At 43.9% G+C, this 23,131-nt stretch overlaps 2 protein-coding genes across 4 annotated transcripts; one reads left to right on the top strand and one right to left on the bottom strand.

Annotated features, from left to right (window-relative positions):
- Positions 1 to 1,909: 1,909 nt before the first annotated feature.
- Positions 1,910 to 23,110, bottom strand: LOC311101803 (calpain-5-like). 3 transcript variants are annotated; one of them, XM_084142994.1, is made up of 13 exons: positions 22,493 to 23,110; positions 15,569 to 15,731; positions 11,984 to 12,115; positions 6,905 to 7,113; positions 6,592 to 6,784; positions 6,325 to 6,518; positions 4,963 to 5,040; positions 4,623 to 4,818; positions 4,392 to 4,514; positions 4,103 to 4,299; positions 3,875 to 3,996; positions 3,633 to 3,769; positions 1,910 to 3,479 (listed from the first exon to the last, which is right to left on the bottom strand). In XM_084142994.1, exons 2-13 carry the CDS (start codon positions 15,722 to 15,724, stop codon positions 3,300 to 3,302), a joined length of 1,917 nt encoding a protein of 638 aa, XP_083999120.1. In that variant the 5' UTR covers positions 15,725 to 15,731; positions 22,493 to 23,110; the 3' UTR covers positions 1,910 to 3,299. The 3 variants fall into 3 exon arrangements, with proteins under 3 accessions (XP_083999120.1, XP_083999119.1, XP_083999118.1); XM_084142993.1 differs by lacking the exon at positions 22,493 to 23,110 and having other exon boundaries at positions 15,569 to 15,863; XM_084142992.1 differs by lacking the exon at positions 22,493 to 23,110 and having other exon boundaries at positions 3,633 to 3,996; positions 15,569 to 15,863.
- LOC311101804 (olfactory marker protein-like) lies at positions 7,545 to 8,953 on the top strand. The gene is made up of 2 exons (XM_084142995.1): positions 7,545 to 7,926; positions 8,431 to 8,953. The coding sequence occupies exons 1-2, from the start codon at positions 7,612 to 7,614 to the stop codon at positions 8,857 to 8,859; spliced, it is 744 nt and encodes a 247-aa protein (XP_083999121.1). The 5' UTR covers positions 7,545 to 7,611; the 3' UTR covers positions 8,860 to 8,953.
- Positions 23,111 to 23,131: the final 21 nt, after the last annotated feature.

Here is a 23,131-nt window from a genome sequence, read left to right as displayed (position 1 = left end):
CGAGCGAGAGAGAGAGATACAGAGAGTGTATAATGATTAACCAGGATCTACTTACAATAAGACTAACGGAATGAGTTTATGGCGATGTAAAACCTCTGATTTGAACTGATTTAAACTCCTGTAACAAAGTTGGGGGGTAATTAACTCTGGAGTTGAACCAGAAACTCAGTATTTCTGATGCAGGCTCACTACCCACTGTGCCAATATAATTAACGGTAACACCTTACTTAGAGTAGTGATATGTAGCATTCATGTAGAATACATTCTTTATGTCATGCATATAAAGGCTTCCTGTTTGCTACATGTGGTCCTCTGTAGCTCAGCTGGTAGAGCACGGCGCTTGTAACGCCAAGGTAGTGGGTTCGATCCCCGGGACCACCCATACACAAAAAAATAATAATAATGTATGCACGCATGACTGTAAGTCGCTTTGGATAAAAGCGTCTGCTAAATGGCATATTATTATTATTATTACATATCACCAAATTGAAAAGTGTTATTGAGTTCTTTGGCAGACACACTTCCCACTGCACTGTGCCAGTAGTTAACCCTCTGGGAGAGGTAGTAATGTAACTGTAGTTTATTGACGGTAGTAACAGCAGAGCCTATAAACACATTACATGTTATCTGAATGTCATCTGAACACTATTGAAGCTGCTGCAGGAACTAAACATTTTTAAAATAATTTCTACAGCTGATAAAGCAACACTAGCTGTGTGAGTCCAAGGAAGGACAGGAGAGATGGTGGAGGGTCCCTCTCTGTAACTAGTCAGTATCCACAACCCGGAGCAGAGAGGATGCTCTAAATGAGATACAGTACATACAGGAAGTAGAGTAGCTAAAGAGGGCTCTATCAGCGCTGCTTACACACACACACAAGGCAGGTCTGCCTATGATTCAATGGTTAGTTAATCATTACTGTTTCTCCATGTGAACACCCTGAAACCACATACTAGGACTAGAGATACGGAGCAGAATAGAATGGACACAGTGTCAGATATAGAGCAACATACTGTACTAACACACTCTACCACAATCAGAAAAGTATGTCATCTGGACAAACAAAAATAAGCCTTGTAACACACACACACACACACACGAGGGAGACGTTAGCAAAAAAGTAGCTTTAAAAGCCAAAGCCTCCATGCTTCTTTTAGCCTCTTGGCTGTATGTTATTACCTCTGTGTACAGTCCTCTTTCTATACCCCTCTCTCACTCGTTCTGGATAGGTGTCCCAGGTCTATGTTCACTCAGATAAGTCCACAGAATGCAGTAGGGTGGATGGATGAAGGCAGGACGGAGAAAGAGAGGGGCTTCTTGAATCTCTCTCGCTCGCTCAGTGGGTGGTCAGACACCTGCTGCACTATAGAGGTATTAGTGCCTCCCTCACTCCTGCTCCCTCTCTCTGTGAAGGTATTAGCTGTGACACACCGGCTCATTCACTACCACTGATCCCATTTAGAGTTACTGGGGAGAGAGCGATAGAGCTGGAGGGAGAGAGAGATGGGAGGGAGGGAGGGAGAGAGAGGGGGGCAGGAAACCCAATGGGGGGCAGTGAGGCACAACGTAGTGGAGGTCACACACACAATTAGACACACACAACACAATCATCCAACATGCACACAGAAAATGCATTGCTTCACATTGAAAAGACACAGTGCATATACTGTACACATACAAAAAGGGTGCATATTTCTGTCTTCTAATGGTGTTGCTGTATTAAAGGTCAGGCTGTTCTGAAAGACATATTGATCGGTGTTCCTCACACCTCACTGAACCTAACAGCACACACACTCTCGCTCTACATAGCATGGTTGATAGTGGACTCTATCAAGAGAGTTCTGCTGAGTAATGGGACCAGACACACAATAAAATGGAGGATGGGACACAGAATGACCCGACACCAGACTGACAGTGTTTTAAGTATTTATTACAGTACACATTCGACTGAAACCAGCCAACAAGTTTCAAGAGAAACAGATTAGTATAAAACTAACAAAATCATCCATTAAATAGCCTTTAAATCGCCCTGCAGTACATTAAAATATAATAAACGTTTACTTCTAAAGATAAGAAACAAGCCTGCTCAGATGAACCAGTCTCTCTCTGACAAGGACCCACCACCATGACAGAGACTGGCACTACTGACACCTGCTATGTCACTTATGACAGTGTTATGAAGTCTTCATGATGACGAGAATGCTATGGATAACTGTGATATGATTTGAAACATGATCTACATGGCACTGTAGTAACTGGAGGTAATAGAATATGATAGAGTAATATGGGTCATACACAGAGTGTGTGTGAGAACGAAAGGAATGAAGGAGTTGAGTGTTTGAGTGTAGAGTCTAATGTAAGAGTGGCAGTATTGGTGTGAAACTGTAGCTTAAATCGCTCTTCTCCTCTAGTGAATCTAGTCTAGTCTGTCTACTGCTATTGGGCCTCCCACTGGAAAATCAACGTGATACAAAGCAGAGCAACATATCTCCTTTTTTAAAAGTTTAATTATAAAGTTATTAACAAAAATAACTTTTAAAATGTCTCCCCTAAAGACTAGAAATGTCAGTAGCTGCTCTCGGCACCCAGAACCAACTCAGCTACTTGAGAGAGACTAGTACAAAGCTGACTGAAATGTAAAACTAAAATAATGTCAATAAATGTAAACAGGACAATATATACAGCCGAAATACTCAACCCTGTATTTATGTATGTGTAAAGGCACAAGTTAAAGTGGTTATTAGATGAGAAAGGAGAACTAGGAGACGATCTGTCCTCTGTTGCCCCAATGTGATCGGGGCTAGTACTACATGCAGTAAAAACACCAACACTATATTGTCTGGAAGGCTAACTTTGGTCCCTCAACAGATATGTTTTATGGCAAATTAATTGATATGTATGATCAAATCTTTGGCAAAACAATACAACTTTAAAGATATATAAATTGTAAACATATAGTGCATACAGTACATATAGTGATGATGTGTAGCTCAGTTGGTAGAGCATGGCGCTTGCAACGCCAGGGTTGTGGGTTCGTTTCCCACGGGGGCCAGTATGAAAAATGTATGCACTCACTAACTGTAAGTCGCTCTAGATAAGAGCGTCTGCTAAATGACTAAAATGTAAAATGTGTATATTGAACAGTGTAATCATGTATACTGCCAGTTCCAGCACATAGAGAAACAGTAGGGACCTCTTGGCCAATCATATACTCTGTTACTGGCACCTGTTTGGCTCTTCTCTCCTATGGGACGGAGAGAGTAAGGCACTGATTGATAGATTGGTTGATTGACGGTTAGTCAGATGTTAGTGAGAATGTTGCTGGTCACCATGGAGATGGTGAGCGTGCCCGGGAGGTCGTTGTCTTGGTGATTACCCTTGTCCCTCAGGTGGACGGTAACCTGCTGGGGGTCGCCGGGGTCAGAGGTCAAACTGACCTGACCCAGGAAGGAATCCATCAACACGTTGTGGTTATACACCTGGAGGATGAATAAAGTTGTATTGAATTGAATTGAGAGAACGGTTACTTATAGAAACAACACTAATTGTGATGTTCACTCTACTTTAACTCCACTTTAACCCACATGCACACAAGCACGCACACGGACCCCACCCCCCAGCAGTCTCCTCACCTCTATCAGTATAGGCTGGTTAGTTTTCTTCCTGTAGAATAGAGCCTTCGTGTCGAAGGTTGGGCTGCGAGTGTCTTTATAGACCGGAGAACGAACCTTCTCCCCCTCACAACGAATGATCACATATGGGTCTGAAGCTGCAACACACACATACAGACTGTCAAGAGGAGAAGAAGACAAGAAAAGGACCAGAACAGAGAAGAAAAAGGAACGGACGGAGAAGGGAGAGAAGGTTTGTATACCTCCATCAGAGTCTTGTCCAGCCAGTCCATCTGCTCTGTGGACATGAATCTGAGTGACCAGGGAAGGGAAACCACACAGTCCTGACCAACACGTCTGGGCTGGCTCATCTAGGGTTAACTCTCTATGGGGGAGGTGAGAGAGAGAGAATGAGGAGAGTGAGTGAGTGAGTGAGTGAGTGAGTGAGTGAGTGAGTGAGTGAGTGAGTGAGTGAGTGTGCATGTATGTACCTGCAGTCAGCGGGGATGTCGGTGAAGATGCGTAACAGGAGGTCTCCTTCTAGAGCGGGGTCAAAGGTCGTGGGTATGATAACATAACGACCCTCCTTCAGGGCACAGCGTAGGAACACACACCTGGAGTTGATGTACACACTCCCACACACCTTCTGCTGCCGAGTGTGCATACGGTACTGCCTGTTCAACTCAACCTACACACACATTCATTTTAATTAACACTTCCATACACACACACACACACACACACACCGTGAGGTGATAAACACGCACACACACTTCTCACCCGGTGTATCTCGAAGCCTATAGCCAGGTTCTCTCCCTTTCCCTCTTTAGGTCTGGCTCTCCTGTCTGTCTGCTGTAGACATACCAGCACCTCATCCTCTGGCTTCTTCACATTGAACACATACTACAGGGAGAGATACACACACATTAATACACACACACACACACCCGTCCTATACATTAATACACACATAGATAAACACCCCCCCCCCCCCCCAATCCCTACCCCTACCTGTGGGTTCTGTAGGAAGGTGTGTTTGTTGTTGGTGCAGCCCCCGGCGCGGTTGCGGAGCGGGTTGTCATGGTTCTGCCAGGCGCCCTTTAGAGAGCTCTCCTCCCAGGTCTTGTGGAGAGACAGGTAGGAAGTGTTGATCAGACGACACATGATCAAATCACTGAAGTACTGACAGAAGTCATCAAATGTCATCCTGGGGTGGGGGGAGGGGAGGGGGGGGGGGGCAGGAAAATGGAAAGTCATCAAGCTTCATCCTATGGCCATCCATTTTCTCAGCCGTGTGGAGGAAATGTTAGGGTTCATGGGTAGAGGTCATAGGTCAAGGGTTAGAACTCACCAAAATTCTCCATCGTCCTGCACCGTCACTCCGATCTTCTCTCTTTCACTCTTACTCACCTTCCCCCACTCCTCTGAGCTGAGAGAGAGGAGAGAAGTTGTTGCAGAGAAGTTCTCTATCGTGCAGTGTTTGTCTGAAGGTGTGGTGTGTAGAGTGAAAGAATGCTAACAGAACAGAACTGAGAGTAGGGGACTCAAGGTTCTGAGACATGGACACCAACAGTGGCTCACATGGACAGTTTCCCCCAGACCTTTGTGCCGAGATCCTTTTTGGAATTTTCCTATGATACAGGATATAAATTAAACAAACATTCTAACAGGAATGAACCATCTATCTGTGCTAAATATGTTTCCCTGTTGGCCTACACTACCTCTCTCCACTAGCAGAGGGAGCAGTGAGTCAGGAACAGGTCTATATACACATACATACTTACACACACACACACACACACAGAGGGGCATGGGTTCATCCAAGTATACATAATTTTTAAAAAAAAACAACATATATATAGAGGCTCATTTACTGCATTTCTACACAATTTAAAAACTCACCTGCCTGCTACGCACTAACTCAGCACCAGGATTAAAACTCTAGTTCAGTTTCATGTTAAGTCAAACAGCAGTTACATTTACATTTTAGTCATTTAGCATACGCTCTTATCCAGAGCGACTTACAGTTAGTGAGTGCATACATAATAGTTTGATTTTTCATACCCCCCATGGGAATCGAACCCACAACCCTGGCATTGCAAACGCCATACTCTACCAACTGAGCTACATCCCTACCTAGCCAAAGCAATCTACTACAGCCATCTTTAGTTCTGCAATGTGTTGAAAAAAAGTCACCCTGTTCCCTGCAACTGCGTCGATGTGCTTTCCACAGAGAGGAAGAGGCGAAGCGAGAGGTTTCACTCTCACAAAAACCTGTCCAATATAAGGCCAATGCGTTTCAATAGGTTTATTTTGGCCATAAGCTTGGTCACCTGCCTTCCCGCCTTTGGGACAACGAATCCCATTATTAGGGCTTATACATGAGCATCTAGTCATTATATACAGATCTCTGTTCTCAATCAAGCCAGCCAGCCATACAAACAGCGTTCCCTCCAGCTCCCAGGCATCCGCATGGTCATAAAGTAATGCCTCTAAACTGCATTTGCCTTTTAATCTGGATTTGAATGATTTTCGTAGCCTATTTAAAATGTGTTGGTGTTGAGCTAGCTAGGGTATAACGACTGCCATACCCAGCCATACACACTCCTCCTCCCCCCTCCTACCAGGCCAGGTCTTCCTTGTGAAATAAGTATTCTGACCTAAATGGGACTTCTTGTATAACTAAAGGTAAATAACAAACATTAAAACCTACCTGTCGCTCCAGGCTCCGTTCCACTCTTTCTCTCCCCAGGGGTTTCGGAGTCGTATCATTGTGAGTTTGTCAGACTTGAAGTAAGCCATGAGGCCGTGGCCCAGCCGGACCTTTCTAACGTCTGTCACAGCGTAGGCGTGACCCTTCACCAGACCACAGGCCAGACGAGCCTCCATCTCCGCTGAACTGGCCGCCTGGAGGTAGTGGTGAAGGGTCAGGACTATAGGTGTGTGCGCGCGTGCATCTGTGTGTGTGTGTGTGTTATACCCTTATGGAGGCGCTGATGAGGCCTCCTCTGTTGTGGACCTTGAGGACTCTGTCGAACAGCGCTGAGCGTTTCTCCTCGTCCGTGCCCAACCCTTGCTCCAGCAGGTCCAAGGGCTCCGAGACGCCACCCGTGAAATCCACCAACGCATCCGCTGTGTTGCCCCCGTCCAATGCCTCGTAACACCCATACATCCTATACACACACAGTCAGCAAAAGCAATTCATCCTACACATAAACACAACAGTCTATCTATAGTACTAACTTGGCGTAGGCCTTCCCCACCAAAATCAGTGTGTGTGTGTGTGTACTAACTTGGCGTAGGCCTTCTCCACCAGGGCGCTCCAGAACTCGTTGCTGTCATTGGAGTGACAATACACAAAGTTGCCATTCGACGTGGGCAACCGGTCGTCGATGACAACATCCACCCATTCTCCAAAGCGCCAGAAGCGGAAGTGGAAAATTCCGGCGTAAGATTCCGGCTTGTTCTCATCCCATTCCTGGTCCTTATGGTCCGGAATCACCTGGGAGGGAGAGAAGATGCTTAGAACACGTCACAGTTGTTTGCCCTGGCTGGTCTAGCGGTCCGGCACACTTCTTTAGTATCGGCATGGGTTCCAATCCAGCCTACTGCCCTTTGATACAATCTCGCTCCAACTTTGCCCACTGCCAGTCTCTCTCACTATCTGCTCAATAAAAATCTAAAAAGATCTATTTAAAAGAACACATCACAGCTAACTAAAACAGGAGCCAAAACAAGCAACCATCTAGTGCATCATAACAACAAAAGCAAAATAATACATACAACCATGTACACACCACAAACAGACATAGGCGCATACCCACACAGATAAAAAAAACACACACACACACACACACAGCCAGCCCAGTGTGTATATTAATAACCAGCCCATCCAGCTATGACCAACCAGCTCCCAGAAGCCCTCAGGAAAATCCCTGGTTCCTCTTCTGATGTCATCACTTCCTGTTGCCTAGCACCACCACACACCCCCTCCTAACTTATGGTTCTCCATCCCTCCCTCCCTCACTGTACATGCCACACAATCAATAGTCCCAACCAGAGAACCAACCCAACCATACTACCCTCTGGGAAAGGGAGGGGGAGGGAAAAGAGATGGCATAAGAGACAGAGACAGAGGAACACAGTGAAACTATCTGCAGGCACAGACACACAGAGACACAGATATCCATCCAGACAGACAGGCCTCGCTCCCTCCCAGCACAGAAAGATGAGCTCTCAGACGGACACAGACTCGGCAGCCTCGTCTGGCTCAGCCCTGGAGCTACGCTTTGCAGAGGACACCTCTCTCACTGAGGTAAGACTGTTCACATGGTTGAGATGAGGTTGAGATGTGGTTAAGATGGTTGATATGTGGTTGGTGATTGAAATAGCACAAGCAATGGTTCACAGTTGGTTGTGAGTTTGATTCTTGCATGGGTCAGATATACTGAGTAATGTGTTTACTGTAAGTCACTTTAGGCAAAAGTATTTTCTAGTAGACATACAAAATTCAAAAATCATCTTCTGCTATGTGTAGTAGTTTGGTACTGTCTTAAATATGTGCTTATCTGAAAAAAAGTAGCCTATTTACCGACAAACGCATGGACAGTTTTCAGGAGTCGATTGAATGGTACCTGCGTCTGAGAATCCAGTACATCCAGCATATTGTAGTTATACTATTATAAAAAGTATTATTATTATTATTCTACAATGTGATTCGTCTGTGTGTCCAGTCTCTGCAGCGGAGCAGTGGAGTGGTCAAAAGTCTAGTTATATTATAGTATTATTACATTATTAATATAGTTATTATTGTCGCTAGGTGATGCGGCTGCGTGTCCAGTCCCTGCAGCGGAGCGGTCAGAAGCGACAGGAGGGGGAGCGGTTGCTCCTCCCCCACGAGGCAGTTTACCGTCTGGACTTCTCCAATCAGAAGCTGACGTTCGTCCACTGGTCGGTGTCTCTGATTGGCCATGGCAGAGTGACCGTCACGGGGATCTCCCAGCTCTGGACCCCTGATCTCACACACCTGATGACCCGGCAGCTTCTAGACCCCGTCGGAACATTCTGGCGGAACGCAGGCGACTCGGAGGACACGCCCCTCAAGTGTCTGGAGGCAGACATCCAGGAGTTCGGGGAGCGAATCGCGGAGCTGGCCAAGGTCCGCAAGGTCATGTACTTCCTGTTTGCCTTCAAGGAGGGGGCGGAGGCTGACAAGGTCAGCATCTCCGTGGAGTTCAATCAGGCCTGACCTACAAACCTTAAAGGGATACTTTTTGGATTTTGGCAATGAGGCCCTCTGGACACAGAAGTGTGTACTTCTCTGTGTCGAGTATGAAGGAAGATAGAGGTAGTTTTGCGAGCCAATGCTAACTAGCATTAGGGCAATGACTGGAAGTCTATTGGTATCTGCTAGCATTGAAAAGCATGCTAGCAGATACCCATAGATTTCCAGCCATTGCACTAACGTTAGTTAGCACTGGCTCGTGAAACTACATCTAACACAGACATAAAAATGGTATCCACACTTTCATCTGACTCTGGGGAAAGGGATAAAGGGCCTCATTGCCAAAATCCCGAAGTATCCCTTTAACTGATTCCTCTTCCCTCTAGTCTCCTGCTCTCCATTCTAAGGGAAAGCCTTCTACTACAGCCATTCTAGGTTGGACCAGTCTACACTCCTCTCCCTCTCGCTCTCTATGCCCCCCGCCCACACACACCCACCGAGTCCCATCTCTCATCTATGTGTGCGCGTGTGTGTACTTCCTTCCTGAGCATCTATCTATCTATGCATGTCAGTCAGCAAGCCACTAGAAACCATCTTATGATAAAGGTACAGTAGGTTGCAGAATCACTAACTTAGGAGTTTATAATCCTATAGATACAGTTAACTGCCAAAATAAAAGAAACACCAACATAAAGTGTCTTAATAGGGCGTTGGGCCACCACGAGCCAGAACAGCTTCAATACACTTTGGCATAAATTCTACTAGTGTCTGGAACTCTATTGGAGTGATGCGACACCATTCTTCAACAAGAAATTCCATCATTTGGTGTTTTGTTGATGGTGGTTGAAAATGCTGTTTCTGCCACTCCAGAATTCAGAATTTATACATGACTAAGTATGATGGGATGTTCGTTAACTCAGGAACCACACCTGTGTGGAAGCAGCTGCTTTCAATATACTTTGTATCCCTCATTTACTGAAGTGTTTCTTTTATTTTGGCAGTTACCTGTAGATTTACATTGAAAACCTGAATGATTTGAATGAATAGCTCGTTCTGAATATTAGAGAATATAATATATTAGAGAACCAATGCTGCAATGTAACTCCAACTACCTACTGTACTTTGACTCTAATCTACACTGTATTACTCTCCTATTACACTGTACTGATGTAGTGGTTACCATATACCCTTTGCATGAACTATCACAACTATATACTGTAAAACTGGCCATGTCCTCTACTACTGTCCAATAAAGATCTGTTGGTTGGTACTCTGTCCTGCTGTGTGTGTGTTAATAGTCAGGACAGGGGACAGGATAGAGATGGCTTAGCCTCAGGCTACAGTAGCAACGGTTGCTGTTAATTCATAGGACAATCAATACACACTCTCTCACACACACACAGACTGGACAAATGGTAGACTACATACCAGAAGGCAAATGTAACACTTTTGAGAGAGAGAGACAGAAAAAGAGAGCGAGATTGAAAGAGAGAAAGAGAGTGCGTTAATGAGAGTGATCCGGAGCCTATACAGTATAGCAACACCCTCCCACTGGATTAACAACAGGGTGTGTGTGTGTGTTGTTGGGGTAGAGGGGACAGTAGGAAGGTACAGTCTGGTGCAATTAATTCTACTGTCTCTGTGTTAACGAGCTGCTTCTAGAACACATTGTTACCGACTCTTGATAGACTCCCGAGTGGCGCAGTGGTCTAAGGCACTGCATCGCAGTGCTAACTGTGCCACTAGAGATCCTGGCACAATTGGCCCAGCGTCGTCCAGGGTAGGGGAGGGAATGGCCGGCAGGGATGTAGCTCAGTTGGTAGAGCATGGCGTTTGCAACACCAGGGTTGTGGGTTCGATTCCCACGGGAGGCCAGTATGAAAAATAAATAAATAAATAATGTATGCGCTCACTAACTGTAAGTCGCTCTGGATAAGAGTGTCTGCTAAAATGACAAAAATGTAAAAAATAGAACATGTCGTTAAACACCGGGACTAAACAACCATTAATTAATCCAAACACACACACACACACCACTACTACTCATAACAACAATATTTTATTCCCTGGGAGCTAATAATAACAGTCATGATGGTGCAGGTGCAACAGAGGTAGTTTAGTGAAGACATGTAACCTTGCCTGAGGCTTTAGCTCAGCGGACTAACACAGTCTTGTACCGGACACTAGGTTGGTCAACAGTCCCAGCTCGAGGGGAGAGAGCTTTATCCAGAGAGCCTGTGTTAAGAGGAAGACACACCATAATGAACATTGGTTGTGTGCAGTAGATCACCTTCTGGGTGGCACTTCAACATGTAGAATCATCCGGGAAATGAACAGAAAATGCTTAGAACTCTTCATCGGCCCGGTCTGTTTAGCTCTCTCCTGCCAGGTCTGTCTCTTGGGTGAAATAAGCTCTCCAACCCAACAGCAGCTGTTTCCTCAGTGACAGACCCTCTGTTGTTCAGGAAATGGAGGAACATAATAAACCTGCTCAGTTGTTTCAGATGAAAGATCAGAGTCCTCTCTGTAATGTGATGATTTAGTGATATAGGGGTACGGAGTTAGATCATGCCAGTAAGATCACTCCACAACTTGAAATATCGCCAATTGCGCTGCCCAATTGGTACCTTTTCAGTGGTGCAATTGTTAAGTCATTGTCATGCAGGGCAGTCACGTGTGCTTGTGAAGCAAAGGACTACTATTTTGAGCCATTGTACGGACAGGGACAATGGAGGAGGTGAACCTGTTAGCAACACAGTGACGTCCTTCAGGCTAGGGGTAAGGCGCTAGGCAGAGCCTCTCTGAAGTGGTGGAAAGTTGAACACAAAAAGTTGAGACCAGTGGGATTAATGCTAATGATTCACTGTGAACTCAGTGGAAAAAAAACACACTGACATCTTAGAAGGGCCACACCACCACACACACGCATGCACAAACACAAGCCACTCCTCCAAATAGGAGCCGGAAACGATAATAAATTCCAAGTCATTCCGTGTGTGTGTGTGTGTGTGTGTCCATGCTTGTGTTTGTGGTGGGGACAACTGTAAATCCTTCTCGATCAGGTCTCTAATCATATTCTCCTACTGCACGTCACACACCCAAGGCAAACACACGCACAGCACGCACGCACATGGCCAGGGAGTCTTACCTTTTGCCACAGAGTTTCTCTGGATGCCAGGGAGGAGCAGGCAGCTACGAACCAACAGTTCCCCAGCTGGCCCTGGAGGAGGTCATGAGCACTGATACCATTCACAAACAACTTGGGGTTATCACACAGCTCCTATAGAGAAGGAGAGACAACATGGGGTTAAAGCTAGATTTACAATACTAAGTAACGTCTCTTAACAACATGAGGTTAACACACAGAGGGGAGGGTGGGAAAGAGACAGAGGGGGGTGCAAAGCAAGAGAAAAGACACAGAATATTAGGCTAACCCCCCTTTAGAAGACGAAGAAGAAGAAGAACTTGTTTCTGAGATGCTTCTGAGTAGAAGCCAAGAGAATCATTAGTGATAAAGTTCTCTCTCTTCCTCCATCCATCACTCTATCCTTGTGATCTCATGTTAATTAATGGCACTCAGAGACTGTTGTGTGGCTGTGCTGTGCTCTGAGCTGACCACTAATGGCAGGCTGGGGTGGAGGGAGGGTTTCCCAACAGTCTGGATGCATCCCAACTTGCACCCTATTCCCTATATTGTGCACTACTTATGACCAAGGCCCAAAGCGCTCTGGTCAGAAGTAGTGCACTGTGCAGGGAATATAGGTTCCACTTGGGACCTCTAGAACCACAGATTGTTAACTCCCTTCTCCACCCCTCCCTGCTCAATCCCTCAGCCCCAGCAGAGAGTAGCATCTCTAGGCAGGGTGTTGTAGGACATAGGGCTGAGTGATATGGCCAAAATATAATTTCAAATTTGACGGTATTTTATGTTTTTGAATAATAAAAGTTATACATATGCTTTATGAGTAGTGCGTGACCCTAGGGTGGCAACACATACATTGTAAGTGATTTCAATAGGTCTTTCTCCATTCTGATTGTTTTATACTGTCCAATTCAACCAAAAATATATTTCAGCATTTTCATCAATTTCTGTATTTCCTGCACTCATTTGAGATCATTTCCATACTGCCATGTAGGGCTGCACAATATAAGCAAACAATCTAGGCCTTCCTTTTAACCGAATGTTGCAATTGTGATTTGACTTGCGATTTATAGCAAAACACTTGGGTGAACTGTTGGAATCATGGAAATAATGATTAATTCTATAGTTAGAACATAATAGTGGGCACTTTGAATACAGTGTTGTTTCGCATGACAATGAATGAAAATGCCAGGGAGGCGTTATTGTGACAGGGTAGGAACCAAAGTGTTGATAAGTGTTTCCGAGGGGACCCTATAATCCTTGGCTACATTGAATGTTCTCTTAGCTAGTTCATGTAGCTAACATTCTTGCTTCGCATATTCCTCTTTGATTTAGAAGATACTGTTGCACATGCTGATAAGGTCTACACCATCACTGGTATTATCAGGCTGTATGGCTAATTACGTTTGCTCTGAATCAATACATTTATTAGCTAGCTAGCGATTAGCATTAGCTGCTAACAAGATTTGGGCCCAACTTGCTAAGAAAATACAAACTAGCTGTTGTAAGAAGCACAAACTAATAGTGTAATTCTAGAACGCTAGTGGATTTATAATAAGAAGCAAAGTGAAAACAGCATCGTTGTCATCAACATTGTTGCACGTGCTGCATTGACCATGCAGACTGAACGCAAGTGTCTCGTGGTTGAGAACGAGAAATGCGCTCCGCGAGTGACAGAGGGCGGGGCTAGGTCTGTGTGGAAAGCGGCTTGGAGAGAGAGAGCGGAGAGAGATGACTCAAGTAGCGAAGTAAACTATATTAATGGACGTTACACATGGCGTATCACATTTAGCAAACCAAACATTCAAATACCATTATAGAAGGTAAAGTAAAAACCCAAACCGGTCCGAGGTAAATCGTAAAATACAGTACACTGCCCAGCCTAGTAGGACAGTACCAGGCTGTTGTGGTGATGTAGGCCCTGGAACAGGACGGAGGAGGAGGAAGAGGAGAAGCAGGCCTGACAACACTAAACTACTCCTTGGGACTGTACTAGACACTACTATAACTAGAGGATAACAGTGGGATCAGAGGTCTTGTGAAAGACATTGGGGATGAGAACCTCTGGTACACTCCCAAAGAAGATCAGTAAGTCTAACACACTGTAGGGTGGATCATTTTCTCAACCCGTTCCATGGTTCGCTGCTCTTAACACACACACACACACACACACCACCACACCCTACCCGCTCTTTCTCTGAGCCAGGGAGCCCTCCTGAGGAATCTCACTGGGTGAGAAGTAACCTTTTGCCTTGGGCTTGAACAGCTTCTGTGTTGGAGCAAGGCTGGATAAAAACAGGATTACAATAGATATATTATCTATGAGTAATACCTTTACAATACAGCTTTATTTACTGGTCCAACCAGTCCTGCTGTTACACCCTCCCTTACCTGGACAATTATACGGAGTATAAAAAAGTAGAACATATCATGGGAGCGGCATGTACTGTAACAGATTCATATCTGAACACTAGGCACACACACACGGTTGTGAACAGACAGACAGACGGTAGGTACTGTAGGTAGTCACCAGAGTGTTGCTGTTTGTTTTACCTGACTGTCATGATCACTCTCCCTCTGGACGGAATGTCTACTCTACACCTCATATACCTTCTCTCTCTACATATCTCTCTTTATTTCTCCATCTCTACCCATACCTCTCTCTAACTCCCTCTTCATTCATTTGTGTTCTCACTCTCTCCCCCCTCTCTCTCTGAGGACCTGGAAGCTGTCAGTGTTCAGTCTCCTGTGTTCAGACAGTCAACGCTGCGTTAGCTCCTGATACAGCTCAGTGCTGCGCAACCGGGGTGTGTGTGTGTGTGCGTGCGTGCGTGCGTGCGTGTTGCAATAGTGTTTACATCTATCAGCAGTGATAACCTACTGGTCACTTGTCATCTGATATTAACTACTACCACTCCTGTTTGGTTGGTCACGGCGCAAAGGTTGGGGAAATGTACACACACACCGTTCAAAGGGTTCATAGAGCAGAACATTTCTTCCATTCAATCCTCTATTCATTCCCTGACATTTCTTCAATTTCTTCCCCCACCACCTCTCTGGCTGAAAAGCCGTGAGATAAACAAACTCTGTCGGATGCTTATTCAAACACCTTAACTCTAGAGCTGGCACAATTACCGTATAACTGACGGTTATGGATAAAGACCATCATGAAAATAAAATAACCCTCATATCCGTAAAAATAAAATAATGAACAGCTCACTGAAGATGGGACGGCCGGGCAATCGTGCTGTTAAGTCTGTTTCTGCGATAACATGGACTCTTAAAAACTGTGATTTTCAAACACTGAGATTCACGGTGATGTGGGGAGCAAGAAAACACCCTCCCTCTGGCTAGAAAGTCATTGCAAGTTTTGACTTTAAATCCTACCCTGTGGTGTCAGATTTTTTTGGGGGGTGACTTTTCTTATCTTTTTAACCACAGATCATAGAAACGCACTGTTTACACATATGTGGACACTGGTTTGGTGCTGATGATGAATATGAGGTTGAAGAGTGGCGGAATTGCCCTTTAACGCTCCTATTCCCCCACACACACACACACCTCCCGTCAGTGTGTGGTACCTTATGGTACCTTAGGTCTCTTCCAGGTGATGGTTCCTATGCTGTTGGTCTTGTAGAACAGAGACTGGTCCGTAGCTGGAAACAAAGAGTCTTCAAACAGGACCCGACGCTGCTGGCACTCCCTACGCAGGGAGGAGTAGCCCTGGCCTTCATATGGCACCACCATCACCCTGCTGGAACACACACACAGCAGCAAAACACTGGTTCTCATACGACACAACCATCTCCCTGGAACACACACAGTTACACAAACAAGTCCAAACAGTGTATAAATAATATTTTCAGGATGGAAATACGCTTTTAGTGTAAACTTAAACGACTAAAACCAGACAAAGTATGTAGAAATTATAATGGACCCATAACATTATATTTTTAAATAAGAGAGAACTAACAGTCGCCTAAATAAAAGATAGATAATCAGTGAGAATAAAAAATTCACAAAACAACGAATTTAGCAGTATTGATTTTGCTATTATGTTTGAACAAAACAACACTGCATCAGTCATGGCAAAATGCATAGAATTGCTAGATATTAGCTTCAAACTGCAACATTTTCTCTCAGCTCCATGGCAAAATGTGTATAATTGCAGGAAAATGGCTTAAAAATGCATCTACACCTCCAGGATGGGGGCCGGCGCACCCATTGCCACGCCGACCACCTAAGCCACTTTTTGATCCAGAAAAAACCCTGATATTGTTAATGGTAGCACAGGAGGTTGGTGGCACCTTAATTGGGGAGGAAGGGCTCGTGGTCATGGCTGGAGCGGAATGTTATCAAATAAATCAAACATGGTTTCCATGTGTTTGATGCCATTCCATTCGCTCCGTTCAGGCCATTATTATGAGCCGTCCTCCCCTCAGCAGCCTCCTTGAAAGCTAAATTTTTCTGGTGGGGAGTCTATTATGAGCTTTATGCCCAGAAGAGGGCAAACAAGAGAAGGGTGTGTGTGAGTGACAGAGACCCATTATTTACATTCTATACTGACTCCTCCCATTGAAAGTAGAGAAGAAAAAAAACACTGTTGTACAAGGATATCCTATTTTTCAACACACACAGCACACACCATAACTCTCCAGTCACGTGACAAATACACACAACAGACACTCCTAGTTTACCCATGGATCACTGGGAGTAACCAGCTCCAACTCCAATGTTAGATCAGAGGTTATCAGACCTTTTAGCATAGTGTGCTTTTACGGTCTGAAGTTTTTTTGCATAGAGTCTGTCTGCTAAACACACAAATTGCTGCTGTTTACTGGTCGAACAGTCAGCAGGACTCTCTGGTAGTCATGGAGATGCTTATGGGATGTAGCCAGGCAGTGTAATCATGTTAGCGTTTGACAACCCTGTAAAAGACAGAACACACTCTACTCAATGCAGACAAACACACTACACACACACACACACACACACACAGGGTTTACCATAGACCTCTCCTAGAGACGAGAGGAGGGGAAAGAAGAGGGATGAAGTGAGTGGTCAGTTCACAACAGCTAGAAGTACTAACTACACTGAACAAAAATATAAACGCAACATGTAAAGTGTTGGTCTCATGTTTCATGAGCTGAAATAAAAGATCCAAGAAATGTTCTATAAGCACAAAAGGCTTATTTCTCTCAAATATTGTGCACAAATTTGTTTACATCCCTGTTAGTGAGCATTTCTCAGTTGCCAAGTTAATCCATCCACTTGACAGGTGTGGCATATCAAGAAGCTGATTAAACAGCATGATCATTACACAGGTGCACCTTGTGCTGGGGACAATAAAAAGCCACTTTAAAATGTGCAGTTTTGTCACACAACACAATGCCAAAGATGTCAAGATGAGGGAGTGTGCAATTGGCATGCTGAATGAAGGAATGTCCACCAGAGCTGTTGCCAGAGAATTGAATGTTCATTTCTCTACCATAAGCTGCCTCCAAAGTCGTTTTAGAGAATTTTGCAGTACGTCCAACCGGCATTACAACTGCAGAACACGTGTAACCATGCCAGACCAGGACCTCCACATTCAGTAAAATCTTTGAAATTGTTGCGTTTATATTTTTGTTCAGTATACACACACACACACACACACACACACACACACAACACTACAGGAATACTGTATGCAGTTCAGTCAAACACCGCTACTGGTTGGACTTAGTCTACTGGAGGTCTAGATGGAGCTATCATGGTACTACCAACAACTATCTATTCCTTGCAAATCTGAGGGAGTAGGAACTACGGAAGGGGACTAGGGGTATGAATGGAATGTGTCTAAGAAGGGGACTATTGGGTTCTGTCTGGCCTGACAGGAAACAGTGTTATCTCCACCTGTCAAAATCACTACTACTACTCTGTTACCTCCATATCACTCTCATTCTCTCCCCTCTTTCAGTCCTTTTACGTGCACTCATCTCGTTTGCTCTGCCTGTTTGTTATAACTCGGTCTCACTTTCCTTACTTTCTCCATACTGCTCTTCGTTCTATCCCACACTCATCATGTATCACTCTCTCACTCTTTGTAAAGTGCATTCAGAAAGTATTCAGACCCCTTGACATTTCACATTTTATTACGTTACAGCCTTATACTAAAATGGATTAAATCGTTTTTTTTCATCAATCTACACACAATACCCCATAATGACAAAACAAAAACAGGTTTTTAGAAATTTTAGCAAAAACGGAAATATCACATTTACATAAGTATTCAGACCCTTTACTCAGTACTTTGTTGAAGCACCTTTGGCAGAGATTACAGAATCAAGTCTTCTTGGGTATGATGCTACAAGCTTGGCACACCTGTATTTGGGGAATTTCTCCCATTCTTCTCTGCAGATCCTCTCAAGCGCTGTCAGGTTTGATGGGGAGCGTCGCTGCACAGCTATTTTCAGGTCTCTCCAGAGATGTTCGATCAGGTTAAAGTCCGGGGTCTGGCTGGGCCACTCAAGGCCATTCAGATGTCCCGAAGCCACTCCTGCGTTTTCTTGGCTGTGTGTTTAGGGTCGTTGTCCTGTTGAGGTCCTGAGCGCTCTGGAGCAGGATTTCATCAAGGATCTCTGTAATTTGCTCCGTTCATCTTTCCCTCGATCCTGACTAATCTCCCAGTCACTACCGCTGAAAAACATCTCCACAGCATGATGCTGCCACCACCATGCTTCAACGTAGGGATGGTGCCAGGTTTCCTCCAGACCTGACGCTTGGCATTCAGGCCAAAGAGTTCAGTCTGGGTTTAATCCGACCAGAGAATCTTGTTTCTCATGGTCTGAGAGTCCTTTAGGCAGTGGTGTAAAGTACTTAAGTAAAACTACTTTAAAGTACTACTTAAGTAGTTTTTTGGGGTATCTGTACTTTATTATTTATATTTTTGACAACTATTACTTCACTACATTCCTAAAGAAAATAATTTACTTTTTACGCCATACATTTTCCCTGACACCCAAAAGTAATCGTTAGATTTTAATGCTTAGCAGGACATGAAAAATGGTCTAATTCACACTTATCAAGAGTACATCCCTACCGACTCTGATCCGGTGGACTCACTAAACACAGATATTTAATTTGTAAATTATTTCTGAGTGTTGGAGTGTGCCCCTGGCTATCCGTAAATACATTTAAAAAAACAAGACAATTGTGCCGTCTGCTTTGCGTAATAAGGAATTTGAAATTATTTATACTTTCACCTTTAATACTTAAAGTATATATTAGCAATTGCATTTACTTTTGATACTTAAGCATATTTAAAACCACATACTTTTAGACTTTTACTCAAGTAGTATTTTACTGGGTGACTTTCACTTGAGTCATTTTCTATTATGGTATCTTTACTTTTACTCAAGTATGACAACAGTCCTTTTTCCACCACTGCCTTTAGGTGCCTTTTGGAAAACTCCAAGCATGCTGTCATGTGCCTTTTACTGAGGAGTAGCTTCTGTCTGGCCACTACCATGAAGGCCTGATTGGTGGAGTGCTGCAGAGATGGCTGTCCTTCTGGAAGGTTCTCCCATCTCCACAGAGGAACTCTGGAGCTTTGTCAGAGTGACCATCGGGTTCTTGGTCACATCCCTGACCAAGGCCCTTCCACCCCGATTGCTCAGTTTGGCTGGGCGGCCAGCTCTAGGAAAAGTCTTGGTGGTTCCAAACATTTTCCATTTAAGAATGATGGAGGCTACTGTGTTCTTGGGGACCTTCAAAAAAATGTTGGTACATTCCCCAGATCTGTGCCTCGACACAATCCTGTCTCGGAGCTCTAGGGACAATTCCTTCGACCTCATGGCTTGGTTTTTGCTCTGACATGCACTGTCAACTGTGGGACCTTATATAGTCAGGTGTGTGCCTGTCCAATCAATAGAATTTACCACAGGTGAACTCCAATCAAGTTGTAGAAACATCTCAAGGGCTGCGTTTCAAACTCAAAGTAGACAGCCCTCGGCCCTAAACCCTCAGCCCTTGAATGATGTTTTACATCGTCATATCCGAGTGTACCTTAAAAATGTCCCTTGCCTAAGCGAGGGAGAGTGATGATCAGAGAGGCAACGTCCTTGGTGGAAATCTTGAAGTTGAGCTTAGAAACAACCAACCAAAAGCAATGAATGTACCTAGTAAGCTAACGTATCTAGCTAGCACTCGTCAGGTAGCTAGCTACAGTTACCCATAGCTGGCTAGCTAGTTTTATAGTTTGGTCATTTATTGTAATACATTTCAGAATTCCAAAAAATATGTTTATGAATCTAGTTATGTTTTATAGGCTCCTCACTACGAGACTAAGCCAATTTGCCAACGCTAAAATCAATGTCTATATTTTTTTGCAAGCTTCATACTTTTTTCTGACATGCCGAAAATGCAACCTTGTTGATTAAATGTAACACTCTCTCACACACAGGGGAGGGCTGAGTGTCTTACATGTGACTGCAGTTTGCATTGAATTGTGGGTCATATCAACCCCGCAAGTGACCAAAGTTGTTCACTCGCTCCCTCTAGCTAAATTGAGGGCTGAGGGATCTACGTTAGTGAATTGGACCTCCACTTAAGATGGCAATCAAACTGCATCCGGTTTCGACAGGGATTCCCCCGAGGGAAAGTGGCTAGCGCAAGGGCTGAGGGGGTAAAAAGAACGTGTTTGGACTGCAGCCACGGATGATCAATGGAAACAGGATGCACCTGAGCTCAATTTAGAGTCTCATAGCAGAGGGTCTGAATACCTATGTAAATAAGGTATTTCTGTTTTGTATTTTAATATATTTGCAAACATTTCTAAAAACCTGTTCTCACTTTGTCATTATGGGGTATTGTGTGTAGATTGATGAGGAAAATAAATAATTTTATCAATTTTAGAATAAGGCTAACATAACAAAATGTGGAAAAAGTCAAGGGGTCAGAATACTTTCTGAATGCACTGTATCTCTATCTTTACCATTAGAAAGACTAACAGTATCCTAATCATGACCCACCTGTCTCAATCAATGAAAGAAGATTTGAAATAGACAAGATGGTGGTGTACACATTGTTGGATTACATCATGGAGCAAAACATTTATTTATTTAATAATGGAGCATTTTCTAAAATTCAAACGAACCACCTGCAACTGGACACAGACATTTTAGAAAATACATGTTTGGCCGAACCGATAACAAAGATAGTATTGCCAAGTTAAGGTTGGTCAAAATTATCTGTGCTAGGCCAAACAGTACCTATCCTGTAAAGGCTAATGGAGCGAGCATTACATTAGCCCGTTACAATCTGCTAGCTACTCTAACCACAACACCAACCCAATGTTAGCAGAGGGTGTGACTGGCATGGTGTGAGGGTGTTCAGGCATAACACCATAAGACATGGCACAGACTGAAATGGCAGAGACAAACTATACTACAACCGTCTCTTTGTTCACAGTTCAGTCCCCATTAACCATACTCAAGAGTATAGAACTCCACTAAACAGTTGAGTCCTACATGACTCATCCGGCTTTAGAACTTCACTGAGGAGAAATTAGGTGGGGATGGAGAGAGAGAAAGTCAGGATTCATAACAGACCTCCACAGTTTGGGCCAAAGGTAGTAGCTCTGCTCAGTAAGTCTAAACACATTTTACAGATGCTGCAGCTGCTGGGGAGAAAGAAAGTGTATATTCTGCTCTCCAGCGAGTAAGCTAAGCATATCAACCACACACACAAGGAGATAGTAGACTATTTAACTGAACTAACGCCAAAACGTGTTTTATACTTGAAGACACAGCAGTTGGTAGCCAAGTAAAACTCAACTCCACGATGTACTGTACTTCACATCAACGGAGTTGCGCAACGACTAGTGTGGGCGGACTGGAGCTCCGACATCACATACAATTCAGTGGTGTAAAGTACTTAAGTTAAAATACTTTAAAGTACTACTAAAGTAGTTTTTGTGGGGTGTCTATATTTTTGAGTACTTTTACTCCACTACATTCCTAAAGAAAATGTACTTTTTACTCCATACATTTTCCCTGACACCCAAAAGTACTCATTACATTTCGAATGATTAGCAGGACAGGAAAATGGTCAAAATCACGCACTTAAAGAGAACATCCCTGGTCATCCCTACTGCCTCTGATCTGGTGAACTCAGTAAACACAAATGCTTCATTTGTAAATTATGTCTGAGTGTTGAGTGTACCACTGGCTATCCGTAAATTTAAAAAACAAGAAAATTGTGTCCTCTGGTTTGCTTAATGTAAGGAATGTGAAATGATTTACACTTTTACTTTTGATACTTAAGTATATTTAAAACCAAATACTTTTAGACTTTTACTCAAGTAGTATTTTACTGAGTGACTTTCACTTTTACTTGAGTAATTGGCTATTAAGGTATCTTTACTTTTACTCAAGTATGATAAAAATCAGTTTCTATAAAAAAGTTTAAATAAATTAATCTATCGTCATACATTTCCGTCAAACCGACTGGCTGCTTTAATTAGGGCCAGTTTACCTTGGAAGAGTTGACTCCCTCGGTGACGTATTCGTTCCTCTCCGGTCCTACTGGGGCTTCAGATCCCCTGTTCTCTCCCGGAGTCTGCTCTTCTGATGCACGAGCTCTTCAGGGCTCACTTGCTGTCCCTTTCTCGCTCTCTTTTTCTCTCTCACACACAGGGGAGGGCTGAGTGTCTTACGGCAGGAGCTGAGCTCTACTAGTTACTCCGGTTCCGTGACCATGTTGATCAGAAACATGTGGTCTATTTTAGTGTCGACTCGACATACTGCTATACTGACATGATCAAGTTGAATCAATGCTCTTGAAAATATTAATTGGATCCTACTGTTTTTCACATAAAACATTTGAGAATAAATCCACGTCTCTTTTGGAAAGTGCCTAGTTCGGCTAATTTCCAAACAGTAGTCTATTTCTCCCTTGTCATGAAAAAAAGTGACTATCTTTAGATTCCGGGCAAAACTCCTCACCTCACGCTTCATAAAGAATTTAAACTAAAGCAACTTAACAACCCATTATTTTAAAAAAAATTCAGAATTAGGTCTAATTCGTTTCAAAACGCACAAAGACAGATATAATGTTGGTGTACAACGTTTTCGAAGATGTATGCCTGACTGCACAGTGGCATGCGTTTAGGCT

This window comes from Coregonus lavaretus, assembly GCF_964263955.1.
Source record: "Coregonus lavaretus genome assembly, chromosome: 26".
Taxonomy (NCBI): domain Eukaryota; kingdom Metazoa; phylum Chordata; class Actinopteri; order Salmoniformes; family Salmonidae; genus Coregonus; species Coregonus lavaretus.
Note: the sequence above shows the minus strand (reverse complement) of the source record. Positions and strands in the feature narration are given on the sequence as shown.